At 47.5% G+C, this 26,588-nt stretch overlaps 1 protein-coding gene across 3 annotated transcripts in view; it reads right to left on the bottom strand.

Annotated features, from left to right (window-relative positions):
* Positions 1 to 26,588, bottom strand: part of FLI1 (Fli-1 proto-oncogene, ETS transcription factor) — a 206,635-nt gene that overhangs the window by 81,936 nt on the left and 98,111 nt on the right. For all 3 annotated transcript variants that reach the window (XM_068240347.1, XM_068240348.1, XM_068240349.1), the window contains exon 5: positions 4,150 to 4,218. In XM_068240347.1, coding sequence (XP_068096448.1) covers positions 4,150 to 4,218 — 69 coding nt within the window. The remainder of the gene's footprint in view (positions 1 to 4,149; positions 4,219 to 26,588) is intronic.

Genomic DNA, 26,588 nt, shown 5'->3' with positions numbered 1-26,588 from the left:
TGGAGGTCTGACTGGAGGTGTGATGGAGGCCTAACTGGAGGTGCGATGGAGACCTGACTAGAGGTGCGATGGAGGCCTGACTGGAGGTGCGATGGAGGCCTGACTGGAGGGGGGATGGAAGCCTGACTGGAGGGGGGATGGAGGCCTGACTGGAGGTGCGATGGAGGCCTGACTGCAGGTGCGATGGAGGCCTGACTGGAGGTGCGATGGAGGCCTGACTGGAGGTGCGATGAAGGCATGATAGGCCAGAATGTAAATCAGGGAGAGGAAAGATTTTACAATGGGCAAACACTGTCTAAATCATTTATACATAATTATTGTAAAAATCAAGCTTTTTTTATTACATTATTTTCACTGGAGTTCCTCTTTAAGGGTTATGCATAGGTGAGGGTTTAGGAATCAGCAGAGAGAGGGTTAAGGGTTAAACAATGGTAGAGGGACAGTTCTGAATGAGAGTAGGCTTAGGTTAGGTCATAGCAAAATATTGGTAAAGATTACCAATATTTTAATATCTAAATGAAGTAGTAGAATGTCTGTAATTTTACAGATATTCTATTAGCGGCAATCCCCTGTGCCCTTTTTTTCCAGACACCTTTATTACATGGATGCATGGATGTGCGATGAGGGCCTGACTGGCGGTGTGATGAAGAACTGACTTGAGGTGTGATGAATAGTGATGTAGTGAACATCAAATCACTTGACAGGCAGTCTATTGGGCCAATCAGAGTGCCAGGATCACTTCCTTTAAAGTTACTGGATCTGAAGGGGTCCAGGGCGGGATGATCGGAACGCCCCTTACTGGCTAATAGGCGGCGTTGGCTACAAGCGCTTGCTATGCTGGGCATAGGGAGTGCTCCTCTGACAACAAGTAATAATGCTCGCTACTTCAAACAATGGATGCCTGGATAGCAGGTGAACAGGTGTATAAAACCTGTATGAGTTGCCAGTGCCTAGTCTGAGCCGGATTGTATGTACATTTGCTTGCTGTTTAACACCTGAGGAAGGATGTAAATCCGAAACTGAAGTGTGTACTTGTTCCTGAATACAAGCAAAGTGATTGCAGCCAGTAGTGTGCCGTCTCTTCATTTGTTTGGAATAATGCACACTATGCTGCCAATAGCGTGCATTAAGGCATGCAGGGTTAAATACTGCGAGTAACAGCAGGTTACTTGCGCTATTTGTCTTAGTGAATTAAGCCCATCAGCCCATGGTGTTTCTAGCGCGTACTGGGGCTTTGCAATTAACTGCTAAAGCAGTGACTTTAATGTAAAAATGTGACCCGAATAGTCCATCGCTGAATTGTTCGGGCCATCAGTGATGGTAGTGTGATGAAGGCCAGACTGGAGGTGCCAAGGTCTGACTGTCTCATCTTAGAAAGTTGGGAGGTGGTAATTATCACCCAGAAGCTCAGTGCGCATTAAAGCTGGCATTGTACACAGTTTGGTCTATTCTCCCTAATCTCTAACAACATAGACATTTATAAATAGTTTTCAATGCTGCCAGCAATAAATCTACAGAAGGCTGTGAAGTGTGAGATTTAATACTCTCCAGTGGTATTATAAGGCTGCACAGTTTTGTACAGAAAGGTTTTATATAGTATGCCAGCTCTGGCAAACCATGTACATGCCACAAAACACCTTTTATAATAATGAGCATTTTACTAGAGACGCTGAGAGAGCAGCCAAGACCTTTGCAAACCTGAGGAGGTCTGTTCTCACAAGAGGGGTCTCTACACATAACTGAATTCATTCATAACACTCACCAGTGTGTCCAGGACGTATTCTGTCCTTCTATATAAATGATGGTTTCAGTATCATTTGTCATGCTGAGAAAGTAACTAGAAGAATTGCTTAGAGGTGAAAATGTGTTCCTAGACCCGTGTAGGCACTTAGTGGCAGAACTTTTTTTTATTTTGTTCTGTTTTTTTTTTTTTAGTTTGAGTAGAAGAACTCTGATTAGCTGATTACTTTTAGGCCTCTTTAACATGGACAACAATATTGCACATTTATTTTGTAGTTTAGCCAGTAACTGAACAGTCCCAGTGCAGGTACTTTTTCATCAGTGTATTAAGAGCTGAAGATATCTGGGTTAATTGGAGATCAGTTTCACACTGCAGTTACGTCGCACATCCTGTAAAAACAGGATGAAGATGCAACAAAGGGGAGAACCGCTACCTCAAACATACAGTGAAGCATGCAAAATATAGAGTATGTTTCACTTCAACTGTAAACGCTCACGTTGTCCAGTACTGCACAGCATGCCTTGCTTTATTCTAACAGATTGCTCCCTCGCACCACTAATGCATGTGTATGGTGTTTGCCATGTAATTATTTTGGGCAGCTCAATGTGTCAGTGTGAAAGTAGCCTTATGGTGCATACACACAACCAATTTTGATTGGTCAGTGATTACCACCTCCATGTAGTATGAGGACCAACAGATTCTGAATACTATAAACAGATTGGGCTTGATTTACAAAAGAGTGCTAACTGTTAGCATGCCCGTTTCCGCGCGAATTTTCGCATTGCTTGCGATCACAAATTTTCACGCTAAACGATAACGGTTTCGCGCGCAAACCGATATCAATTTTGCGGTAAAATAAGTGTTTGCGCACGAAAACGGCCGTGCTAACAGTTAGCACTCTTTTGTGAATCAAGCCCATTGTGTAGGAAAACTCTCATATTACATGGAGGTGGTAAATTGATCAGTGGTTGGCCAATCATAATCGAAAATGTGTTCCAGTTCACACTTTCAATTATGATTGGGCAATCACTGACCAATGTTATCACCTCCATGTATTTGTAGTATTCAATATCTGTTGACCCTCATAGTATGTGGAAGTGGTAAAATTGGTCAGTGATTGGTCAACCATAATTGAAAGTGTGTACCAAGCTTAAGTCTCTAGTTCTGCAGATTCCTCTCGTATTAGTCACTTGTTATTCCTACAGCAGAATCTTTGTGTTACATTATAGAAACAATGTTTATTCATCCTTTTTTTTCTAAAAGCAACCCATGAAGGTGTTGCAGTTTCTCGAGACTGACTAATGCTATTAATGCAGCTCTGTAGGTCCCTTGAGAGCTTCTCTCAACCAGACATTTTGTGATTTCATCATACCTCCCCCCAGCCATAGTCTGTGCACTCCATCCAGACCTAGAGGGCTACATTACTTCCACATAGAGCTGCAATGTCAGTGCAGAAATCTGAACACAACTACAAATTCTGCTGCAAATCTAGTTATCCTCTTAATTCTGTATGAAAGGAACAACATACACCAGCATCAATAAGATATGCATCTGCCTGACATAGGTAATTGGAACACCTTTCTAAACCAGAACCTTTAAGCAAAAGACAAGCCTCTTGTCACACCTCTAGACCTACTAGCCATAAAAACTTCACACAATATAAAGTGGCTCTTGTGGAATTACTGACACCTAGGCCAACACTAGCAGACAGGATGCAAAAAACACAAATCACTTAAAGTGAACCTCCGGACTAAAAATGTACTCAGCAGAACTGAAAAGGCTTGGTGTTTCTTTAACAGTTTCACAGCATCAAAACTTTGTTTTTCTTACCAAAGCATCATTTTTAGCTGCATTTTTAGCTAAGCTCCACCCATCAAAGAAAAGTGCCCAGGCTTTTTTTCCCTGATACTGTGCAAAGCATGATGGGATTTCCTATGTTGTTATTCATGTTGCCTAGCAACTGGGAGGGGTGATCAGCACACAGGACAGTTGGAACTGTGTCTCATGCTCCCTGTCACCTCCTTTCAACCAAAAAGATGGCTGCCCTCATGAAATCAAACATTTGCCTGTTCTTTTAAAACAGGGTGGGTAAGAGCTTATATTACCTATCTATTTTAATTAACATAACTAATGTAACGTAATGACAGTATGTTTGTTTAGGCTGAAGAATACTGGAATCTTTTACCAATATTTTTCCTTTGACGTATTATTATGTCCCCCATGTTTATTTCTAACTCTGTACAGAACCCACAGAATGTGTTGATGTTTTATAAAATCAGTAATGATAATGCACAGTATTAAGCAATAAAATTATTCACAAATAAATTGTACACAAATGTTTCCCCAAACATCAACCATTCAATGCTGCTAAATTTTCCAAAACAAGATATAGTAAAATGTTTACTTACCCTCTTTAGGGGTCACTCTGTTTGGCTGATCTGTGTGTGATGATGAATTGTATGCCAATGACGAGCTGCCTGGAAGAAATTCAGAATATTAGACTGTATGATTATACTTGGCAGACAGAGACATAATTATTGTATTATACATAGTATATACATTCCTTTCTTACACTGAGAAAAAGGGAAGAGGGATACATGCATGAAACAGGGGTGCAAGGAAAAATGGGCGTCGGGTGAAGCCGATATACCGTAAGTGTAAATGATAAATACCGTTGTGAATCGGGTGACAAATGAAAACTAGAAATATTTACAGTGGTAATGACAATAGTAAAACATTGGTAAATGTTACGGTTATTTTTTTTACAAATAAACCTAACCCTGCTCTAACAAAGAACCTCCGATACCTTACGCTAAAGCCCCTCCTGACTAGAGTTGTCGCGAACACCCAATGATGGTTCGCGAACCTCGAACTCGAACACGCAAAAAAAGTTCGCGAACATGCGAACTTTCGAACCGCCATAGACTTCAATGGGCAGACGAACCTTCAAAACTACAAACACTAATTGTGGCCACTAAAGTAATGGAAAAGATGTTTTAAGGGGTCTAACCCCTGTAGGGGGGCATGGCAGAGAGGGATACATACCAAAAGTCCCAGGAGAAAATCGGGATTTTACGCACAGCAGGATTTAAGGGCAGAAATCACATTTTATTGCTAAATTGGAGGCCTACAGTGCTTTAAAACATCTTGCATGTGTATACATCAATCAGGTAGTGTAATTACTGTACTGCTTCACACTGACAGACTAAACTCACTGTGTAACACACCGCAAACAGCTGTTTGTGTAGTGATGGCCATGCTGGACTGGTGTGCACCATGGCGAGAGTGCAGGTGATGGTGGTATTCAAGCCCATATGGTCGGGCTGAGGTTGGTCAATGACAGAACAACAGTGGCTGAGTGTCCAGCTGATCGAATTTGGTCTGTCTACAATGAAGCAATGACCTTATTATCTATCTTCTTGGGTCAGGTGGGTCCCCCAACCCCAAAACACTCATTTAGTCGGTGATTGCTTCATTGTGATACGCAAGCCCCTTCACCGCGGCAAGGTAACGATCACGAAGGGGAATTGGCACATGTACATGCCTTTTGTTTTGTTATTGCAGCCGCAGTGCAGCCAGAAAAATTAGGCAGGCATGTACACGCACCAGAAAAATTATTATAGCTTATGGCCTAAACCTAAAACTCCCCTTCCTGACTCCTAACCTTAAAACCCCCATTCCTAACCCTACACTTGTTGAAACGATAAATTTCAAAATGATAATTTTCAAATAATGATTTGTAAATTCAAAAGACAATTTTTTTAAAAAAATAATAACTTTCTTGTCAGAGCAATGAAAATTTCAAAAACTATAACGTTCTTATCTTCAAACCATTTTTATCGGGCGCCCAAATTTCTGCTTTCAGCACCCAATAGCCGATATTTGCATTGGTGCCTATAACGGCGCCCAAATTATCTGTTGTGGGCTCCCAAATTTCCTGCTTGGAGAGGGACAACCATGGGGGAGCAAGCTATTGTTTTCTAATTATATTAAAAAGCAAGAGCGATGCAATTGTAAAAAAAAAAAGAAAAAAAAAACGTAGAGATCCCAGACCTTTGAACTGCCAGAGAGATGCATTTTTTTCCAGGTTAATTTTTTTGTAACTGCAGTATGTGATCAGATGTCTGATGTGACTCCTGTTCCCTACAGAGGTTGCACAGGCAGCCCAACTCCTCCAAGATGGCACATCCACCTGCCATTGCCAGAAAGTCAAATGTGCACAAATATTATGTAGGTTGCCTACCTCATTCCAAATATAGGTAGCAAATGCTCTTCCGGTATTAGGTAGACCCCCTCCCCAGTTCAGACAATCAGATGTACCCCCAGTATTAGGAAGGCCTCTGCCCAGTTTAGATAGCCAAATGTGCTCCCAGTATTAAGTAGCCCACCCCAGTATTGGTAGCTGGATGCGAACATGCTGCATACAGCGCAGGAGACTTGGATGCAGCCGGTGTCACCATAGACTGAAATAGGAATTATGGCTATAGTCGAGCACAGGGAGTAACTTCGGCGCCGTCAGAAGACGGAGCTGAAGTTATTTTTAAAACACTATAATTCGGCCTCTAGCAATTGCTGGAAGCCAAATTATTTCATTCCCCACTATTCATGGACGCCTGGAGGGGGAATAGTATTTAACGCGGCCGGCAACTTGTGCAGCAGCAGGATCAGCCATGTCTCCCGCGCCGATTCCTCTCATGCGCCCAAGTATCCTGCTCCCACTCCTCTCCTGCGCCCAAGTCTCCTGCGTCGATTCCTCCCTTATGCAGCTGGATGTGCCCCACCCCCCATGTTAGGAAAGCTCCTGCCTAGTTTCGATAGCCAGATGTGCCCCTAGTATTAAGTATAACCCCCTCCAGTTTTGGGCAATATACTCTGCAATGGCCAGGCAAGGGGGGTGGGCACTTGGGGAGCCCATGCCTCTGCCTTGGCCCAGCCCTGCTCCCAGCACAGTGTCAAGGGCATGGAGGAGATTTCAGGAGACAGGCAGTTACTCTAGGAGAGCTGTTCCGTACACGGTCTTTAACCCATCAGGAGAGCCAGTATTTTCTTATTTGGACATGGAAGAACAGGGTGAGCTCTGCCAGAACCCTACAAAATGACCTCCAGCAGGCCAATGGTATTAATGTCTCTGACCAAACAATTAGAAACAGAATTCATGAGGGTGGTCTGATGGCCCAACCTCTAGTGGGCCCTGTGCTCAATGCTTGGTGCCATAGAGTTAGATTGGCATTTACCGCAGAATAACAGTATTAGCAGGTCCACCACTGGCTCCCTGTGCTTTTCTTTACATGAGAGATCAGGTTTACTCTGAGTACATGTAACAGACTTGAAAGGATCTGGAAAAGCCATGGAGAGTGTTATGCTTTCTGTAACATTGTTCAGCATGATCGATTTAGTGGTGGTTCACTGATGGTCACTGATAGTCTGAGGCATTTCCATGGAGGGATGCACCTCTAGAAGCTAGAAAGGCAACAGCACCTTTAGTGTAGTGGAACGTTAGGGAATATTATAGGAGATGGTATTAGCGGCTGGATAGTGTAATGGTTAAGGGCCCTGCCTCTGACACAGGCGACCTGGGTTCAAATTTCGGCTTTGCCTGTTCAGTAAGCCATCACCTATTCAGTAGGAGACCTTGGGCAAGACTCCCTAACGCTGCTACTGTCTATATAGAGTGTGTCCTAGTGGCTGCAGCTCTGGCGCTTTGACAGTAACGCTGCTACTGCCTATAGAGCGTGTCCTAGTGGCTGCAGCTCTGGCGCTTTGAGTCCACCAGGAGAAAATCTCGATATAAATGTTCTGTGTCTTGTCTAGATAGTTTGAAAACTACAACCCAAGGATAAGAGGCACATAATCATGTCTGTAAGCATTCCAATGTTTGAGAACTTTTCTCACTATTAAATTACACTAAAACAAATTGGGGATTTGTGCCTGCCTCTAGAGCAGTTTTTTTTCAATATTGTTAAGAAAGTTTATGAATGACAGTGCTTACAAGGCACTGGCTGTAGTGGATAAAATAATCTCTAGAAGCCCTTCACACATTCTTATTTCTTAAGGATTGCTCCATAATTGTGTTTGAATATTTTCCAAACAATACCTTATGATTTGTATTAACTAAGGAAATACTTAATCATGTTTGCTTATATATAATTTATCATGTTTAATCTTAGTAGCCTTGAGCTATAAGTGCCGCCTGGGAGTCCACGTACTTTCCATTAGTGTTGGGCGAACAGTGTTCGCCACTGTTCGGGTTCTGCAGAACATCACCCTGTTCGGGTGATGTTCGAGTTCGGCCGAACACCTGACGGTGCTCGGCCAAACCGTTCGGCCATATGGCCGAACTAAGAGCGCATGGCCGAACGTTCCCCGAACGTTCGGCTAGCGCTGTGATTGGCCGAACGGGTCACGTGGTTCGGACCCGAACGCGCTCTGATTGGCCGAACGGTCACGTGGTTCGGGTAAATAAATACCCGAACCACGTCATATCTCCGCCATTTGTCTGTGGGTTTAGCTTTGGGTAGGCAGGCAGGGTAGTTCGCGCTCCAGCCACGCTAGCCAGGGTCCCCCCTGTCATTGTGTCACTGCTGGGAACAGTAGTACACCGCTTGCTCAGCCACACTATATAGCATTCTGTTTACTGCCACTCTGTGTACCTCGCTCAGCCACACTATATAGCATTCTGTTTACTGCCACTCTGTGTCTGCTGGGAATAGTAGTACACCGCTTGCTCAGCCACACTATATAGCATTCTGTTTACTGCCACTCTGTGTACCTCGCTCAGCCACACTATATAGCATTCTGTTTACTGCCACTCTGTGTCTGCTGGGAATAGTGGTACACCGCTCGCTCAGCCACACTATATAGCATTCTGTTCACTGTTCTGTGTCTGCTTGGAATAGTGGTACACCGCTCGCTCAGCCACACTATATAGCATTCTGTTTACTGTTCTGTGTCTGCTGGGAATAGTGGTACACCGCTCGCTCAGCCACACTATATAGCATTCTGTTTACTGTTCTGTGTCTGCTGGGAATAGTGGTACACCGCTCGCTCAGCCACACTATATAGCATTCTGTTCACTGTTCTGTGTCTGCTGGGAATAGTGGTACACCGCTCGCTCAGCCACACTATATAGCATTCTGTTCACTGTTCTGTGTCTGCTGGGAATAGTGGTACACCGCTCGCTCAGCCACACTATATAGCATTCTGTTTACTGTTCTGTGTCTGCTGGGAATAGTGGTACACCGCTCGCTCATCCACACTATATAGCATTCTGTTCACTGTTCTGTGTCTGCTGGGAATAGTGGTACACCGCTCGCTCAGCCACACTATATAGCATTCTGTTCACTGTTCTGTGTCTGCTGGGAATAGTGGTACACCGCTCGCTCAGCCACACTATATAGCATTCTGTTCACTGTTCTGTGTCTGCTGGGAATAGTGGTACACCGCTCGCTCAGCCACACTATATAGCATTCTGTTTACTGTTCTGTGTCTGCTGGGAATAGTGGTATACCGCTCGCTCAGCCACACTATATAGCATTCTGTTTACTGTTCTGTGTCTGCTGGGAATAGTGGTACACCGCTCGCTCAGCCACACTATATAGCATTCTGTTTACTGTTCTGTGTCTGCTGGGAACAGTAGTACACCGCTCGCTCAGCCAGAGTATATAGCATTGTGTTTACTGCCACTCTGTGTACACCGCTCAGCCAGACTATATACCATTGTTTACTGACACTCTGTGTACACCGCTCAGCCAGACTATATACCATTGTTTACTGACACTCTGTGTACACCGCTCAGCCAGACTATATACCATTGTTTACTGCCACTCTGATTCTGCTGGGAACAGTAGTACACCGCTCGCTCAGCCAGACTATATAGCATTGTGTTTACTGCCACTCTGTGTACACCGCTCAGCCAGACTATATACCATTGTTTACTGACACTCTGTGTACACCGCTCAGCCAGACTATATACCATTGTTTACTGAAACTCTGTGTACACCGCTCAGCCAGACTATATACCATTGTTTACTGCCACTCTGATTCTGCTGGGAACAGTAGTACACCGCTCGCTCAGCCAGACTATATACCATTGTTTACTGACACTATATAGCAGACTATATAGCATTGTGTGTACACCGCTCAGCCAGACTATATACCATTGTTTACTGACACTCTGTGTACACCGCTCAGCCAGACTATATACCATTGTTTACTGCCACTCTGATTCTGCTGGGAACAGTAGTACACCGCTCGCTCAGCCAGACTATATACCATTGTTTACTGACACTCTGTGTACACCGCTCAGCCAGACTATATACCATTGTTTACTGCCACTCTGATTCTGCTGGGAACAGTAGTACACCGCTCGCTCAGCCAGACTATATAGCATTGTGTTTACTGCCACTCTGTGTACACCGCTCAGCCACACTATATAGCATTGCGTACTCTGCCAGTCAGTGTGTATATTGCTGGGATCAGTAATACTCCACTCACCGTCAACCACTATATGAGCTCAACATGAGTTCCCCAGAGACCTCCGCTGTGAGCAGCACTCCCAACAACAGCAACAGCCAACGCCCCACGCAAGCTATAACATCCACCCCAGCAGCCAGTGGTCAGCAGCAGCCCTCCCCGGAGGAGAACGTTGTGTCCATCAGTCCGTCGCCAGAGCGATTAATGAGGGCTGCCATTGAGGAGATGATGGGGCCTGATGTGGAGGAGGAGGTCTGGCTCAGGCCAGCATCCCAAGTTAATGTTGAGGACGATGAGGGGTCTGTGTCTGGGGATGTTGGGGTGGCAGAGGTGGTGGGTGGGTCAGACTCAGGAGAAGAGTTGTATGATGAGGATGATGATCGGGACCATCTGTATGTGCCTCAGAGTCCGACCCCGGAAAACATGTTGTATCGTGTGTTTAGGTACTAAAATCTGCGTTCCCTCCCAGTAGTGTTGGGCGAACAGTGTTTGCCACTGTTCGGGTTCTGCAGAACATCACCCTGTTCGGGGTGACTATATAGCAGACTATATAGCATTGTGTTTAATGCCACTCTGTGTACACGGCTCAGCCACACTATATAGCATTGTGTTTACTTCCACTCTGTGTCTGCTGGGAACAGTAGTACACCGCTCACCCGCCACTGTATAGCATTGTGCTCTGTGTCACTGCTGACAATAGTGGTACACCGCTCACCCACCACTGTATAGCATTTCTGTACTGCCACTGTACTGCTGCCAGTCAGCGTGTACTTTAAGGATAAGTGAAATGAGGAAGAAATCCGGTGAAAGAGGGAGGGGCAAGGGAAGAGGTGTTTCCCCTGACGGTTCACGTACAGGCCACAGGGGAGCACCCAAGAAAACCCACTCAATACTGCCCATGTTGTCCAGGACAACAACCCTCACAGATCCAAAAGAACAGGACCAGATAATTACTTGGATGACCTCTCAAGCGTCCAGCAGTGGGTTAAGCAGCACCAGCACATCACGCACGAGGTCCGAGTCCTCAGCCAGTTAAAGTCTGGGCTTTCTTTGAAGACTGCACTGAGGATGTTACCATGGCGATTTGCAAGGTGTGCAAGACCCGCCTGAGCAGGGGGAAAAGTATTAACAACCTCTCCACCACCAGCATGAGCCGCCACATTCTATCCAAACATCCCACTCTGTGGGCAAACGCGGCAGGACAGGGTACCACCAGCAACACTGCCTCCCTTGGGTTCACCAGACTCACCACCAGACCCGCCTCAGCAGCAGCAGTAGCCCAGCCATTGCGTGGTTCACAACATTCACAAACATCAGACGATGCTGACACTGTCACTTTCCGGACTAGTGCTCTTGAGGTCTCCCAGTGTTCATCAAACACAACAACCAACAGCCCTTCGGTGTGCAGCGCTACGGTTGAGTTGTCTGTCTCTGAGATGTTTGAGCACAAGAGGAAATTGCCAGCAAATGACCCCCGGGCCGTGGCAGTAACAGCCAGCCAGCATAGCCAAGCTTCTGGCCTGCGAAATGCTGCCATATCGAGTGGTGGAGACAAACAGCTTCAAGGGCATGATGTCAGTGGCCATCCCACGTTACGTGGTTCCCAGCCGCTACCACTTTGCGCGCTCTGCAGTGCCTGAGTTGCATGAGCACGTGGTCAGCTAAATAACCCGAAGCTTGAAGAATGCCGTTGCCTGCAAGGTTCACCTCACCACTGACACCTGGACGAGTGCGTTCGGCCAGGGTCGATACATCTCCCTTACCGCGCACTGGGTGAACCTTGTGGAGCCTGGCAGCGATTCCTCACCTGCTACGGCGCGGGTGTTGCCCACGCCGCAAACAGCTGGATAACAACAGCAGCACCTACCTCTCTGACTCCTTCTCCTCCAACGCATCTCAAAGCTGTACCTCATCCGGAAATGCTAACCCAGCACCAGCAGCAGTAGGATCGTGGAAGCAGTGCAGCACAGCTGTTGGCATGCGTCAGCAAGCGTTGCTGAAGCTGATCTGCCTTGGGGATAAGCAGCACACAGGGGAGGAAATTTGGAGGGGAATAAAGGAACAGACGGATTTGTGGCTGGCACCGCTGGACCTGAAACCGGGCATGAAGCTAGACACCTGGCACGAACTGGCAATGTACGCAATAGAGGTGCTGGCTTGCCCGGCAGCCAGCGTTATGTCGGAACGCTGTTTCAGTGCTGCCGGAGGCATCATCACAGATCGGCGTATCCGCCTCTCCACAGAAAATGCAGACCGTCTGACTCAAATTAAAATGAATCAATCCTGGATTGGAAACGACTACGCAACACTCCTGGACCCCAACCAAGTAACATGACCGATGAACATCTGGGATGGTTTAGCGTTTCCGGTCCCTGTTTATTGAACCTCTCATCTGTATTACATTTATGACTGCATGGCGGCAAAAAGCATTGCTGCTATATCCGCACGCTTTTTGTCCTCATGCAAGGCCTGGGTTGTTGTGTCTCACAAAGCGTGGCCTTCTCCTCCTGCGCCTCCTCCTGTTCCATCACGTGTGCTGCTGCTGCTGCTGCTGCTGCTGGGTTACCGTTGCCGGTCCCTGTTTATGGAACCTCTTATCTTTATTACATTTATGACTACATGGCGGTACAAAGCATGCTATCCGCACGCTTTTTGTCCTCATGCAAGGCCTGGGTTGTTGTGTCTCACAAAGCGTGGCCTTCTCCTCCTGCGCCTCCTCCTGTTCCATCACGTGTGCTGCTGCTGCTGCTGCTGCTGCTGGGTTACCGTTGCCGGTCCCTGTTTATGGAACCTCTTATCTTTATTACATTTATGACTACATGGCGGTACAAAGCATGCTATCCGCACGCTTTTTGTCCTCATGCAAGGCCTGGGTTGTTGTGTCTCACAAAGCGTGGCCTTCTCCTCCTGCGCCTCCTCCTGTTCCATCACGTGTGCTGCTGCTGCTGCTGCTGCTGCTGGGTTACCGTTGCCGGTCCCTGTTTATGGAACCTCTTACCTTTATTACATTTATGACTACATGGCGGTACAAAGCATGCTATCCGCACGCTTTTTGTCCTCATGCAAGGCCTGGGTTGTTGTGTCTCACAAAGCGTGGCCTTCTCCTCCTGCGCCTCCTCCTGTTCCATCACGTGTGCTGCTGCTGCTGCTGCTGCTGCTGCTGGGTTAGCGTTGCCGCGTGGTCCCTGTTTATTGAACCTCTTATCTTTATTACATTTATGACTACATGGCGGTACAAAGCATGCTATCCGCACGCTTTTTGTCCTCATGCAAGGCCTGGGTTGTTGTGTCTCACAAAGCGTGGCCTTCTCCTCCTGCGCCTCCTCCTGTTCCATCACGTGTGCTGCTGCTGGGTTAGCGTTGCCGCGTGGTCCCTGTTTATTGAACCACTTATCTTTATTACATTTATGACTGCATGGTGGTACAAAGCATGCTATCCGCACGCTTCTTGTCCTCATGCAAGGCCTGGGTTGTTGTGTCTCAAAGCGTGGCCTTCTCCTCCTGCGCCACCCTCCTCCTGTTCCATCACGTGTGCTGCTGCTGGGTTAGCATTACCGGTCCCTTTTCCTGGAACCTCTTATATGTATTACATTTATGACTGCATGCCGACAAAAAGCATGTTACCTGTGCAAAGAAAACAGACATTTCCCGCATTTAAAAGACAGTTTTCCCTTTGAAACTTTAAAATCGATTTTCTCAAAAACTATAAGCTCTTTTTGCTAAATTTTTTTTTCCTCTTGTACCCACTCCCAAGGTGCACATACCCTGTAAATTTGGGGTATGTAGCATGTAAGGAGGCTTTACAAACCACAAAAGTTCGGGTCCCCATTGACTTCCATTATGTTCGGAGTTCGGGTCGAACACCCGAACATCGCGGCCATGTTCGGCCTGTTCGGCCCGAACCCGAACATCTAGATGTTCGCCCAACACTACTTTCCATTGAGAACCTCAGCTCTAGATCATATGACTATGTAATGGCATTTCATCTGCAGCTAGTCATTCATCATGGAAGGGTTAATTTGCAAAATACACACAGTCCTAACTGCCATTGCTCAGTGACCTCAGTGGGACATAGATCAGAGGTCAGTAGAGGTTGTTCAGTAGATGAGATTGGTCAGATCTGTGGCACATGGGATGCAGATGTGTGCTGTATCCTGGGCAAAGAGAAGGCTGACACAGACATTTCCTGTTCTCTTTGTGTGGGGCAGCAAACAGCAGAAATAATTATCTTCAAAACAATGTAGACATGCAACTAGACAAGAGACTGCAGATGCAGCTGTGCAGGAGAAAGCAGAGGTACAATACGCAGGACACAGTATATACTGGTACTATAAACAGACATGTGAAGGATACAGTGTGTAGAAAAGAGCAGAGGTGAAGTTGTAAATGGGAGTACAGACGTATAATGTACATGAAAATGTAGTGGTGGAGAAATATAGAAGAATGCAGAGAAACAATGCACAGGAGGGGGCAGAGACACACTGTATTAGAAAGTGCAACATGCAGTAAGGTGAAGAGGATGAGTTGTTCAGGAGAGTATAGAGGTACAATGTAAAGTAGGTATGAGCTAGAATTTTACATGGTGGTACATCTGCAACATAATTTACAATTACAAGGCAAAACTGTAATGCAAACCTGAAACTAGTATGAAATGTATTTAGCACATTCATATAATTTTGTAATGGCCCATAATTTCACGAAAATAAAACGTTCTCATTCCCTTAGGCTTCAATGAATTTGGTGAAAAGGTGTTTTTATGTGGGGATCAGGGGGGATCTGGGTAGCAGCATAGAGCCTAGGGCAAACACTGAAATTGCAACCCCCCAGTCAGAGCTCCAATCCCCTCTAAATACAGCATTCAAATTGTACATTTGTTATGGTTGCCTGTGTGTTTTGGCTTGGGATGTTGCCAAAGTTACTTTTTTGTAAATTCATCCTCTTATTCCCTCTCTGTACTCTATTCTAACACTAAAGCTGGCCATACACTGGCCCGATTTGCCACCGTTTCGACAGCAGATTCGATCACTGGGATCGAATCTGCTGCCAATCGTTCGCGCTACACACCGAATTTCGATCCATTTCGTCCGATCCCGTCGATCGCTCCGTGCGGAAAATTACCGTCGATCGCCCGCGGGTAGGGAGCGCGTCGCTAGTGGCGTTCGAGTGCCCGACGACCGACGCAATAGAGCGGCAATACATTACCTGCTCCGCCGGCGCGACTACCCCTGGTCACCGCTGCTCCGTCTCTGCGCTGGTCTCCGGCATGCTTCAGTTCCTCCTGCCCAGCAGGAAGTTTAAACAGTAGAGGGTGCTCTACTGTTTAAACTTCCTGCTGGGCAGGAAGAAGTAAAGCATGCCGGACCTGGAGACCAGATCGGAGACGGAGCAGCGGTGACCGGGGGCAGTCGCACCAGCGGAGCAGGTAATGTATGCGGGCGGGGGGAGCGGCGGCAGCACCACCACCACCACCACAACAGATTGTGAACGGTTTCAGGCTGAAATCGGTTCACAATCTGTTTGCAGTAAAGGCAGCCATACGATCCCTCTCTGATCAGATTCGATCACAGAGGGATCTATCTGTTGGTCGAATCTGATGGCAAATCGACCAGTGTATGGCTACCTTAACCTTTCCCTCTTTTAACACCTAACACTAACCTCCCACTCCGCTCCTAACTTTCCCCTCTTGACTCCTAATACTAACCTCCCCCCTCTCCCCTCCTAACGCTAACCTTTCCCTTCACCATTACAGTATCCCGATAAACATTAAATAGCCAGGTGCATCAAGATAAAATAATTGAATAGCCAAGTGCGCCCTATATACAAATACAAAGTAACCATGTTCCCCAGATAACAGAATTAATCTGATCTGAGGTCTAAGTGATGGTGAGGAACAGGGGCAGATAACAGAATTAATCTGTTCTGAGGTCTGAGTGATGGTGAGGCACAGGGGCAGATAACGGAATTAATCTGATCTGAGGTCTAAGTGATGGTGAGGCACAGGGGCAGATAACGGAATTAATCTGATCTGAGGTCTGAGTGATGGTGAGGCACAGGGGCAGATAACGGAATGAATCTGTTCTGAGGTCTGAGTGATTATTATTATTATTATTATTTAGTATTTATATAGCGCCGACATATTACGCAGCGCTGTACAGTGTGTATATATATATATATATATATATATATATATATATATATATCTTGTCACTAGCTGTCCCTCAAAGGAGTTCACAATCTAATCCCTACCATTGTCTATATTATGTAGTGTAAGTACTGTAGTCTAGGGCCAATTTTTTTAGGGGGAGCCAATTAACTTATCCGTATGTTTTTGGAATGTGGGAGGAAACCGGAGTGCCCAGAGGAAACTCACGCAGCCACGGAGAGAACATACAAACTCTTTGCAGATAGTGCCCTGGCTGGGATTCGAACCAGGTTTCCAGCGCTGCAAGGCGAGAGAGCTAACCACTACGCCACCGTGCTGCCCAGTGATGGTGAGGCACAGGGGCAGATAACGGAATTAATCTGTTCTTAGGTCTGAGTGATGGTGAGTAGAGTTGGGCCGAACCTCCGATTTTAGGTTCGCGAACCGGGTTCGCGAACTTTCGCGTAACGTTCGGTTCGCGTTAACGTTCGCGAACCGCAATAGACTTCAATGGGGATGCGAACTTTGAAAAAAAAAAAAATTATGCTGGCCACAAAAGTGATGGAAAAGATGTTTCAAGGGGTCTAACACCTGGAGGGGGGCATGGCGGAGTGGGATACACGCCAAAAGTCCCCGGGAAAAATCTGGATTTGACGCAAAGCAGCGTTTTAAGGGTAGAAATCACATTGAATGCTAAATGACAGGCCTAAAGTGCTTTAAAACATCTTGCATGTGTATACATCAATCAGGGAGTGTAATTAAGGTACTGCTTCACACTGACACACCAAACTCACCGTGTAACGCACCGCAAACAGCTGTTTGTGTAGTGACGGCCGTGCTGGACTGGTGCGCACCATGGCGAGAGTGCAGGTTTTGGTGGCTTTACAGCCCATATGGTCACCTGGCTGATGTAGCTGAATGACAGAACAGTGACTGTCCAGCTGATCAAATTTGGTCTGACCACAATGAAGCAACGACCTTATTATCTTTTGTGTGCCCCCCGAGACACTCATCTAGGCGCCGGTCATTGCTTCATTGTGATACGCAAGCCCCTTCACCATGGCAAGGTAATGATCACGAAGGGGAATGGGCGCATGTACATGCCTTTTCTTTTGTTGTTGCAGCTGCCCGCAGTACAGCCAGAAAAATTAGGCAGACATGTACACGCACCAGAAAAATTATTACAGCGGCCGCTGCTAGCAATCCGCCTGGAGTCTCGGACCCGGTTGGTGGTGGCGGAGAAGGTAGTCAAGCGGCCTGCAGGCAGACATGCCGTGTGGAGGGACTGGGAGCGACTTAGTCTTCTTGGGGCAGGCCAGGCAGCCAGTCACACGGCGTGCAGGCAGAGATGCTGTGTGTGCGGGGACTGACTTAGTCTTGGGGCGAGCAGCAGCCCTCCGGGATCCATGCCTCATTCATTTTGATAAAGGTGAGGTACTTAACACTTTTGTGACTTAGGCGACTTCTCTTCTCAGTGACAATGCCTCCAGCTGCGCTGAAGGTCCTTTCTGACAGGACGCTTGCGGCAGGGCAGGAGAGAAGTTGAATGGCAAATTGGGACAGCTCTGGCCACAGGTCAAGCATGCGCACCCAGTAGTTCAAGGGTTCCTCATCGCTGTTCACAGCAGTGTCTACATCCACACTTAAGGCCAGGTAGTCGGCTACCTGCCGTTCCAGGCGTTGGTGGAGGGTGGATCCGGAAGGGCTACGGCGAGGCGTTGGACTAAAGAACGTCCGCATGTCCGACATCACCATGAGATCGCTGGAGCGTCCTGTCTTTGACTGCGTGGACACGGGAGGAGGATTAGTGGCAGTGGTACCTTGCTGGCGTTGTGCTGTCACATCACCCTTAAAGGCATTGTAAAGCATAGTTGACAGCTGGTTCTGCATGTGCTGCATCCTTTCCACCTTCAGGTGAGTTGGTAACAGGTCCGCCACTTTGTGCCTGTACCGAGGGTCTAGTAGTGTGGCCACCCAGTACAGCTCATTCCCCTTGAGGTTTTTTATACGGGGGTCCCTCAACAGGCAGGACAGCATAAAAGACGACATCTGCACAAAGTCGGATCCAGTACCCTCCATCTCCTCTTGCTCTTCCTCAGTGACGTCACGTAAGTCAACCTACTCCCCCCAGCCGCGAACAATACCACGGGAAGGTTGAGCAGCACAAGCCCCCTGCGACGCCTGCTGCGGGTGTTCTCCTGCCACCGTCCCCTCCTCCTCCTCCTCCCCCAAAGAAACACCTTGCTCATCATCCTCTGAGTCTGACTCATCTTCTGCACACGACTTCTCTTCTTCCTCCTCCTCCCCCCTCTGTGCTGCCACAGGTGTTGAGGAAACAGCTGGGTCTGATGAAAATTGGTCCCATGCCTGTTCCTGCCGTAACGGTTCCTGGTCACGCTCATTCGCAGCTTCATCCGCCACTCTACGCACAGCACGCTCCAAGAAGTAAGCGTAGGGAATTAAGTCGCTGATGGTGCCCTCACTGCGGCTCACCAGGTTGGTCACCTCCTCAAACGGCCGCATGAGCCTGCATGCATTTTTCATCAGTGTCCAGTTGTCGGGCCAGAACATCCCCATCTTCCCAGACTGTTTCATTCTACTGTAGTTGTAGAGGTACTGGGTGACGGCTTTCTTCTGTTCTAGCAGGCGGGAGAACATAAGCAGGGTCGAATTCCAGCGAGTCGGGCTATCGCAAATGAGGCGTCTCACCGGCATGTTGTTTTTCCACTGAATTTCCGCCAAGCGTGCCATGGCTGTGTAAGACCGCCTTTAAATGCCCACAGAACTTCCTGGCCTGCTTCAGGACATCCGCTAAGCCAGGGTACTTTGCCACAAATCTTTGAACAACTAGATTCATGACATGTGCCATGCAGGGTATGTGTGTCAGCTTCCCCATATGCAAAGCGGCAAGCAGATTGCTGCCGTTGTCGCACACCACGTTGCCTATCTCCAGGTGGTGCGGGGTAGTGTTGGGCGAACAGTGTTCGCCACTGTTCGGGTTCTGCAGAACATCACCCTGTTCGGGTGATGTTCGAGTTCGGCCGAACACCTGATGGTGCTCGGCCAAACCGTTCGGCCACATGGCCGAACTAAGAGCGCATGGCCGAACGTTCCCCGAACGTTCGGCTAGCGCTGATTGGCCGAACGGGTCACGTGGTTCGGACCCGAACGCGCTCTTATTGGCCGAACTGTCACGTAGTTCGGGTAAATAAATATCCGAACCACGTCATATCTCCGCCATTTGTCTGTGGGTTTAGCTTTGGGTAGGCAGGCAGGGTAGTTCGCGCTCCAGCCACGCTAGCCAGGGTCCCCCAGTCATTGTGTCGCTGCTGGGAATAGTAGTACACCGCTCGCTCAGCCACACTACATAGCATTCTGTTTACTGCCACTCTGTGTACCTCGCTCAGCCACACTATATAGCATTCTGTTTACTGTTCTGTGTCTGCTGGAAATAGTAGTACACCGCTCGCTCAGCCACACTATATAGCATTCTGTTTACTGCCACTCTGTGTACCTCGCTCAGCCACACTATATAGCATTCTGTTTACTGCCACTCTGTGTCTGCTGGGAATAGTAGTACACCGCTCACCCGCCACTGTATAGCATTGTGCTCTGTGTCGCTGCTGGGAATAGTGGTACACCGCTCACCCGCCACTGTATAGCTGTAACGATCCGCTCAGCTGCCTGCGCAGGCAGGCAGCCTTTTGATCATTATTCAGGTCTGCATGCTGCAGGACAATAGAAAGAAGACCTTCTGTCAGTTTTGCAGCTTGTGCTTGCTGAGGAATTTGCATACGTTGTCATGCAAATTGCCTGGCCACATTCATTGGAGGCGTGTACTATAAGTACTATGTCTGTCCCACAATGCTTCGCTGCTCATAGAGGTTTGTTCCTGCTGGACTCACCTGGAGTGTCAGCCACTGCTATCTTAGTATAGTTAATTCTTGGGGAGTGCTCCTTGCATTCCTAGTTAGTGCAGTCAGTTTGTGTATAATTTGTACTGCCTATTCTGTCCTGTCTTGTCTGTCGCGATTGCGCTGTCACCAGCGGCGGTTGATAGCGAATCGCTCTGTCTTGTTTGGATCGCACTAGCCTCTAGCGGTAGCGGCTGTGGATCCTTCTGATCTAGTTCCTGGAGTGTAAGCTGGAGCAGCGGTTGCTACCAGCTACCTCATCTGATCTGTCTTGTTTAGATCGCACTAGCCGCTAGCGTTAGCGGCTGTGGATCTTTCTGATCTGTGTTCCTGCTTGGATCACACTTGCTCTGGCGGAAGAGCGGTGGATCCTTCCTGCCTAGTTCCTGGTCCTCGTTTGTCTGTCTTGTCTGATACCGGCGCTTGCTGTGGGCTCGATGAGGTAACCGTTAAGCAAGCGTTCACGTTCTTTGTTTCGTGTTTGTCTGTTGATGGTTAGTTAGGCGTGCTTGTCTCTATTGTGCTTATCACGTGGAGACCGCGCATAACCGTGTGCACTGTTGCGAATGAGTGCGGTGTTCGCGGTTAGCTAGCGTTTATTATTTTCTGTATCTTCTCATTGTATGATTTGCTGTGCCTTTGCTATCCTCGTATTCTGTTCTGATCTGCCTTGTGTCACTTCTGGCAATCGCCGTTCTTGGCGGTTGCGTTTCTGTTTCGCACCTGCTGTTGTGTGTGCGCGGTCGCGGGGTGGCGACTAGATTGGCGCACACACATACAACCTGTCCCTTTGCTCGTTCTCATTCGCAATCGCTTCTCTTGCGATTGCGTTCTGCGCTTCGTACAATTCCTGTCTGGCATTTGTGGAGGCACAGAGGATTGGTCCCTCTGCACTCCCCAGCGCCATCTGCCGACAGGAATTTCCCTCTACAGGTGCGTAGCACCTTTTGCTGGGTGGATTTCCGCCGTGTCAGGGCACGCGTTGTGCGCTAATCACGGAGAAAGTTCCACAATCGTTACATTATGAGCAGCCCAACCCAAAACCCCAGTGTAGAGGGAATTTCTGATTTGTACGATTTTGCTGAGTATGGTTCCTGTGTCTTTAAGAGTTTCAAAATATTAAATTCAGAGACGAAAGAGGATTTTCTCTCTGAATGCATAAAATTTTGTCTGAATCCTACTTTTCAAATTACTGATCCGTCCACGTCTGCTCTCCAATTAGCTTATGTGCTTTTGAAAGACGATCTGTTTGTATGGGCTCATGAAATCTTGCAAGACAATTCTTGGAATGATAATCTATATCAGTTTCTTACATTTACATTCTCCTACTGGTTTGAGTTGCCTTGCTTGCCACCTGCCCTGTATGAGTGTGTAGTTGCTAATGAGTCAGCTGCTCTACCTACTTCATGCAAAACCATTCAGTTTGAAAATGAATGCAGTAACTATTCCCCTGTGTCTAAACAGCAGCCACCTAAAGCAGCAAGGACTAAAAGCAGGAAAAAAAGGAAGACTTCTCAGCTGAAAAATCCGTTGCCCATAGCAACTACAAATAAAAAAATTGTTTCTGTAAAGTCTGAAATTTCTCAGTCTCAGGTTTCATTACCCCAAGAAAGGGCATTTGTGGATCCTTTGATAGGCAGAATTATTTTCTATATTAAAGGAGTAAGAAAGTCTTTGCATGTTCCTGACCCCAACCCTTATGAGGGTTTCTTGGAAACCGAGTTGTTTGAACCCCCATTTGCTCCATGGGATATTGGAGCATTAATTGAGGAGTTCGAGATTGATTGGAAGGCGTTTTGCGATTTTTACATCGCAAAAAGCGCAGAGATTCTTTATGCTTGTCTTGATTCGGTCTACGCTTTGATTGACTCTGATGAGTGTGACGAATGTTTTGTGAATCCGGTGACTTATGTGTGGCAGACGATTTTGGATGAATTGCACACACACCAATCAATTGACTTCAATAAAGAGACATCGTTATCGGATGATTGTTCCTGCCTTTCTGGGGTAAAGCATGTGAGTCTAGATATTGTGCGACCTGACATGAATGGGTGCACTACTGTGGTTGATTCTTGTGCGAATCTTGAAAGATTCTCTCCTGATTGCGTGAAGTTTGAATCTATGCGATGTAATGCCTGTTTCTCAGATGTTCCTGCAGATTGTGATCAACATGAATGTGCCAGTTTTCTCAAAGATATGTGGGATCCCTTGTCATCTAAGAACAGATCTTTAAGATCTTCCATCTATGATCCTGCTATGGGAAAAATTCCTAAACTATGCAGCATCAAAAGTGAAATTAATATGCCTAATAAAGTTTATTCTGTTGATGTCGCTATTTCTTCTGCAGATGAGTCTCTGTCTCACCCTGTTCACACCTGTAAGGGCCCGTTGCCTGGGGACAATTGCTCCAGTGTTTCGACCCTAGATGCCTTGCAGTCTGCTCCGCAGATCGCGGAGATTTGCGCTATGGAAGCGTCAGTTTCACAACCTAAAGCGATCTTGGATTCGCAGGTTTTGCGTTCTGGCTCCTCGGATTTGACATTGTTAGCCGAATCTAAGAGTGAGACAGCGCTTCGGTTTTGCGAATCTGACTCTGAAACATCTTTGCTGGGTCCAGAGAAAGTTTCTCTGAGCCTGCCCTGTACCATGAATAACAATATGATGTCCAATCACACTGACATTTGTGAGTCCCTTTCTTGTTCTGAGGAAAGTGCTGATTCTGCACCCTGTACTCTGGATGAGTTAAGATGGCCTTGTTTAGAGTCTCCTGCAGTGTCCCTAGAGGCTCGTCTAGGTATTGCCACTATACTCACCTGTTTTTCTGCAGTTTTGGAGTTACAAGCTAGTTTGACTGCCACACAGAATTCTGGGTACAGTGAGATTGAAGTTAGGGAGTCAGTGTGTGTTCCAGTAAATATACCTGTACATTCCCCTCATGATGAAGAGATCCAGTCTCAGGTTATGGTGGAACCATTCCTGGGACATCTGCCCTGTCCACAAAACAAAGTTCCAGTTTTGCCCTGTAACATGGATAGTTCAGAATCCTTCCGAGAAAACTTGAAAAATGATGTTCCTGAGGTCTTGTTTGATGTTCTGGAGGTCTCCGAGTTCCTCCCAAAGGGTGCAGAAATTGTAGGAGATGTCTCCTGCCCCCCAAGTCCTTCTGAGGTGTTACCCTCTTCCGTAGGCATTGCTGCCTTGCTGGCTACCTTTTCAGCTCTGATGGAGCTTCACTCATATGTAGTCAATGATGATATTATTGTCACAGAAATTTCTGAATTTGTATCCGAGTCTTCTTGTGAAAGTCCAGTGCCTGTGACCTCCACTCATGATGATTCTCTGTCCGGTACTGGTTTTGGTCTTGTCGTGCCGGACTCTGAGGTTGGCAGTTCCCTGACATGTACTGAGGTTTCTCCTGTGCTGGTGTACCCCAGTGTGCTCTGTGACCCAGAAAGCCCAAGTGTGCCTCGGTTACCAGCGTACTCAGATGCTTCCTCGGTGGAGACATGCTCTGATTTAGCCTGCCTGCTTGCATGCCCAGAAGTGGTCCCTGAATGTCTTGATCTTGATGGGTGTCCTCGTAATTCTGAATCCGGAATTGTCATTGGTTCCATGGGGGTTCTTGGTAATTCTCCATGTGAGCCTGGTGATTGTTCTGCCCTCTTGGGATCTCTGTGGAGCTTCAAAAGGTTCTGGGAGATTCCGGGAGAGATTTTGCTTGGTCCCCTGGATAAGATCAACGGTGGCTTTTGTGTTGTAAGGGACACTTCGAACAGCTATTGTGGCAGGTTTGGTATTTTCGGACGCTCCTTGGAAGGTGGTGGGTATTGTCTGGAGGGTGTCGATGGCTTTTTCTCTGGTATCCACAGTGCTGATGGGTGTTACGCTAAGACTGGTAGTACTGATGGGCATGTTTCGGTGGCTTCTGTTTCCGATGAGGTCGGTTTCGGGTGGACTGACTCTGGAATTGGACCTTGTCGGGCTGCCCCGACCTTCATGAGTCTTCAGTTAGAGTTTTTTGGTAACGCCAGTTTTGAAAGACGTCTGGAATTCGTCCCTAGAGGGGGGGGGTACTGTAACGATCCGCTCAGCTGCCTGCGCAGGCAGGCAGCCTTTTGATCATTATTCAGGTCTGCATGCTGCAGGACTCTGGAAAGAAGACCTTCTGTCAGTTTTGCAGCTTGTGCTTGCTGAGGAATTTGCATACGCTGTCATGCAAATTGCCTGGCCACATTCATTGGAGGCGTGTACTATAAGTACTATGTCTGTCCCACAATGCTTCGCTGCTCATAGAGGTTTGTTCCTGCTGGACTCACCTGGAGTGTCAGCCACTGCTATCTTAGTATAGTTAATTCTTGGGGAGTGCTCCTTGCATTCCTAGTTAGTGCAGTCAGTTTGTGTATAATTTGTACTGCCTATTCTGTCCTGTCTTGTCTGTCGCGATTGCACTGTAACCAGCGGCGGTTGATAGCGAATCGCTCTGTCTTGTTTGGATCGCACTAGCCTCTAGCGGTAGCGGCTGTGGATCCTTCTGATCTAGTTCCTGGAGTGTAAGCTGGAGCAGCGGTTGCTACCAGCTACCTCATCTGATCTGTCTTGTTTAGATCGCACTAGCCGCTAGCGTTAGCGGCTGTAGATCTTTCTGATCTGTGTTCCTGCTTGGATCACACTTGCTCTGGCGGAAGAGCGGTGGATCCTTTCTGCCTAGTTCCTGTTTCTCGTTTGTCTGTCTTGTCTGATACCGGCGCTTGCTGTGGGCTCGATGAGGTAACCGTTAAGCAAGCGTTCACGTTCTTTGTTTCGTGTTTGTCTGTTGATGGTTAGTTAGGCGTGCTTGTCTCTATTGTGCTTATCACGTGGAGACCGCGCATAACCGCGTGCACTGTTGCGAATGAGTGCGGTGTTCGCGGTTAGCTAGCGTTTTTTATTTTCCGTATCTTCTCATTGTATGATTTGCTGTGCCTTTGCTATCCTCGTATTCTGTTCTGATCTGCCTTGTGTCACTTCTGGCAATCGCCGTTCTTGGCGGTTGCGTTTCTGTTTCGCACCTGCTGTTGTGTGTGCGCGGTCGCGGGGTGGCGACTAGATTGGCGCACACACATACAACCTGTCCCTTTGCTCGTTCTCATTCGCAATCGCTTCTCTTGCGATTGCGTTCTGCGCTTCGTACAATTCCTGTCTGGAATTTGTGGAGGCACAGAGGATTGGTTCCTCTGCACTCCCCAGCGCCATCTGCCGACAGGAATTTCCCTCTACAGGTGCGTAGCACCTTTTGCTGGGTGCCTGCAATTACACGCTTGTGGAGGATTTCCGCCGTGTCAGCGCACGCGTTGTGCGCTAATCACGGAGAAAGTTCCACAATCGTTACAATAGCATTGTGCTCTGTGTCGCTGCTGGGAATAGTGGTACACCGCTCAGCCACACTATATAGCATTCTGTTTACTGTTCTGTGTCTGCTGGAAATAGTAGTACACCGCTCGCTCAGCCACACTATATAGCATTCTGTTTACTGCCACTCTGTGTACCTCGCTCAGCCACACTATATAGCATTCTGTTTACTGCCACTCTGTGTCTGCTGGGAATAGTAGTACACCGCTCACCCGCCACTGTATAGCATTGTGCTCTGTGTCGCTGCTGGGAATAGTGGTACACCGCTCAGCCACACTATATAGCATTCTGTTTACTGTTCTGTGTCTGCTGGGAATAGTAGTACACCGCTCGCTCAGCCACACTATATAGCATTATGTTTACTGCCACTCTGTGTACCTCGCTCAGCCACACTATATAGCATTCTGTTTACTGCCACTCTGTGTCTGCTGGGAATAGTAGTACACCTCTCACCCGCCACTGTATAGCATTGTGCTCTGTGTCGCTGCTGGGAATAGTGGTACACCGCTCACCCACCACTGTATAGCATTGTGCTCTGTGTCGCTGCTGGGAATAGTGGTACACCGCTCAGCCACACTATATAGCATTCTGTTTACTGTTCTGTGTCTGCTGGAAATAGTAGTACACCGCTCGCTCAGCCACACTATATAGCATTCTGTTTACTGCCACTCTGTGCACCTCGCTCAGCCACACTATATAGCATTCTGTTTACTGCCACTCTGTGTCTGCTGGGAATAGTAGTCCACCGCTCACCCGCCACTGTATAGCATTGTGCTCTGTGTCGCTGCTGGGAATAGTGGTACACCGCTCAGCCACACTATATAGCATTCTGTTTACTGTTCTGTGTCTGCTGGGAATAGTAGTACACCGTTCGCTCAGCCACACTATATAGCATTCTGTTTACTGCCACTCTGTGTACCTCGCTCAGCCA

The sequence above is a fragment of the Hyperolius riggenbachi genome, chromosome 6 (assembly GCF_040937935.1).
Source record: "Hyperolius riggenbachi isolate aHypRig1 chromosome 6, aHypRig1.pri, whole genome shotgun sequence".
NCBI classification, from domain to species: domain Eukaryota; kingdom Metazoa; phylum Chordata; class Amphibia; order Anura; family Hyperoliidae; genus Hyperolius; species Hyperolius riggenbachi.
The sequence above is the reverse complement of the archived record's forward strand: the minus strand, read 5'-3'. Positions and strand labels throughout refer to the sequence as shown.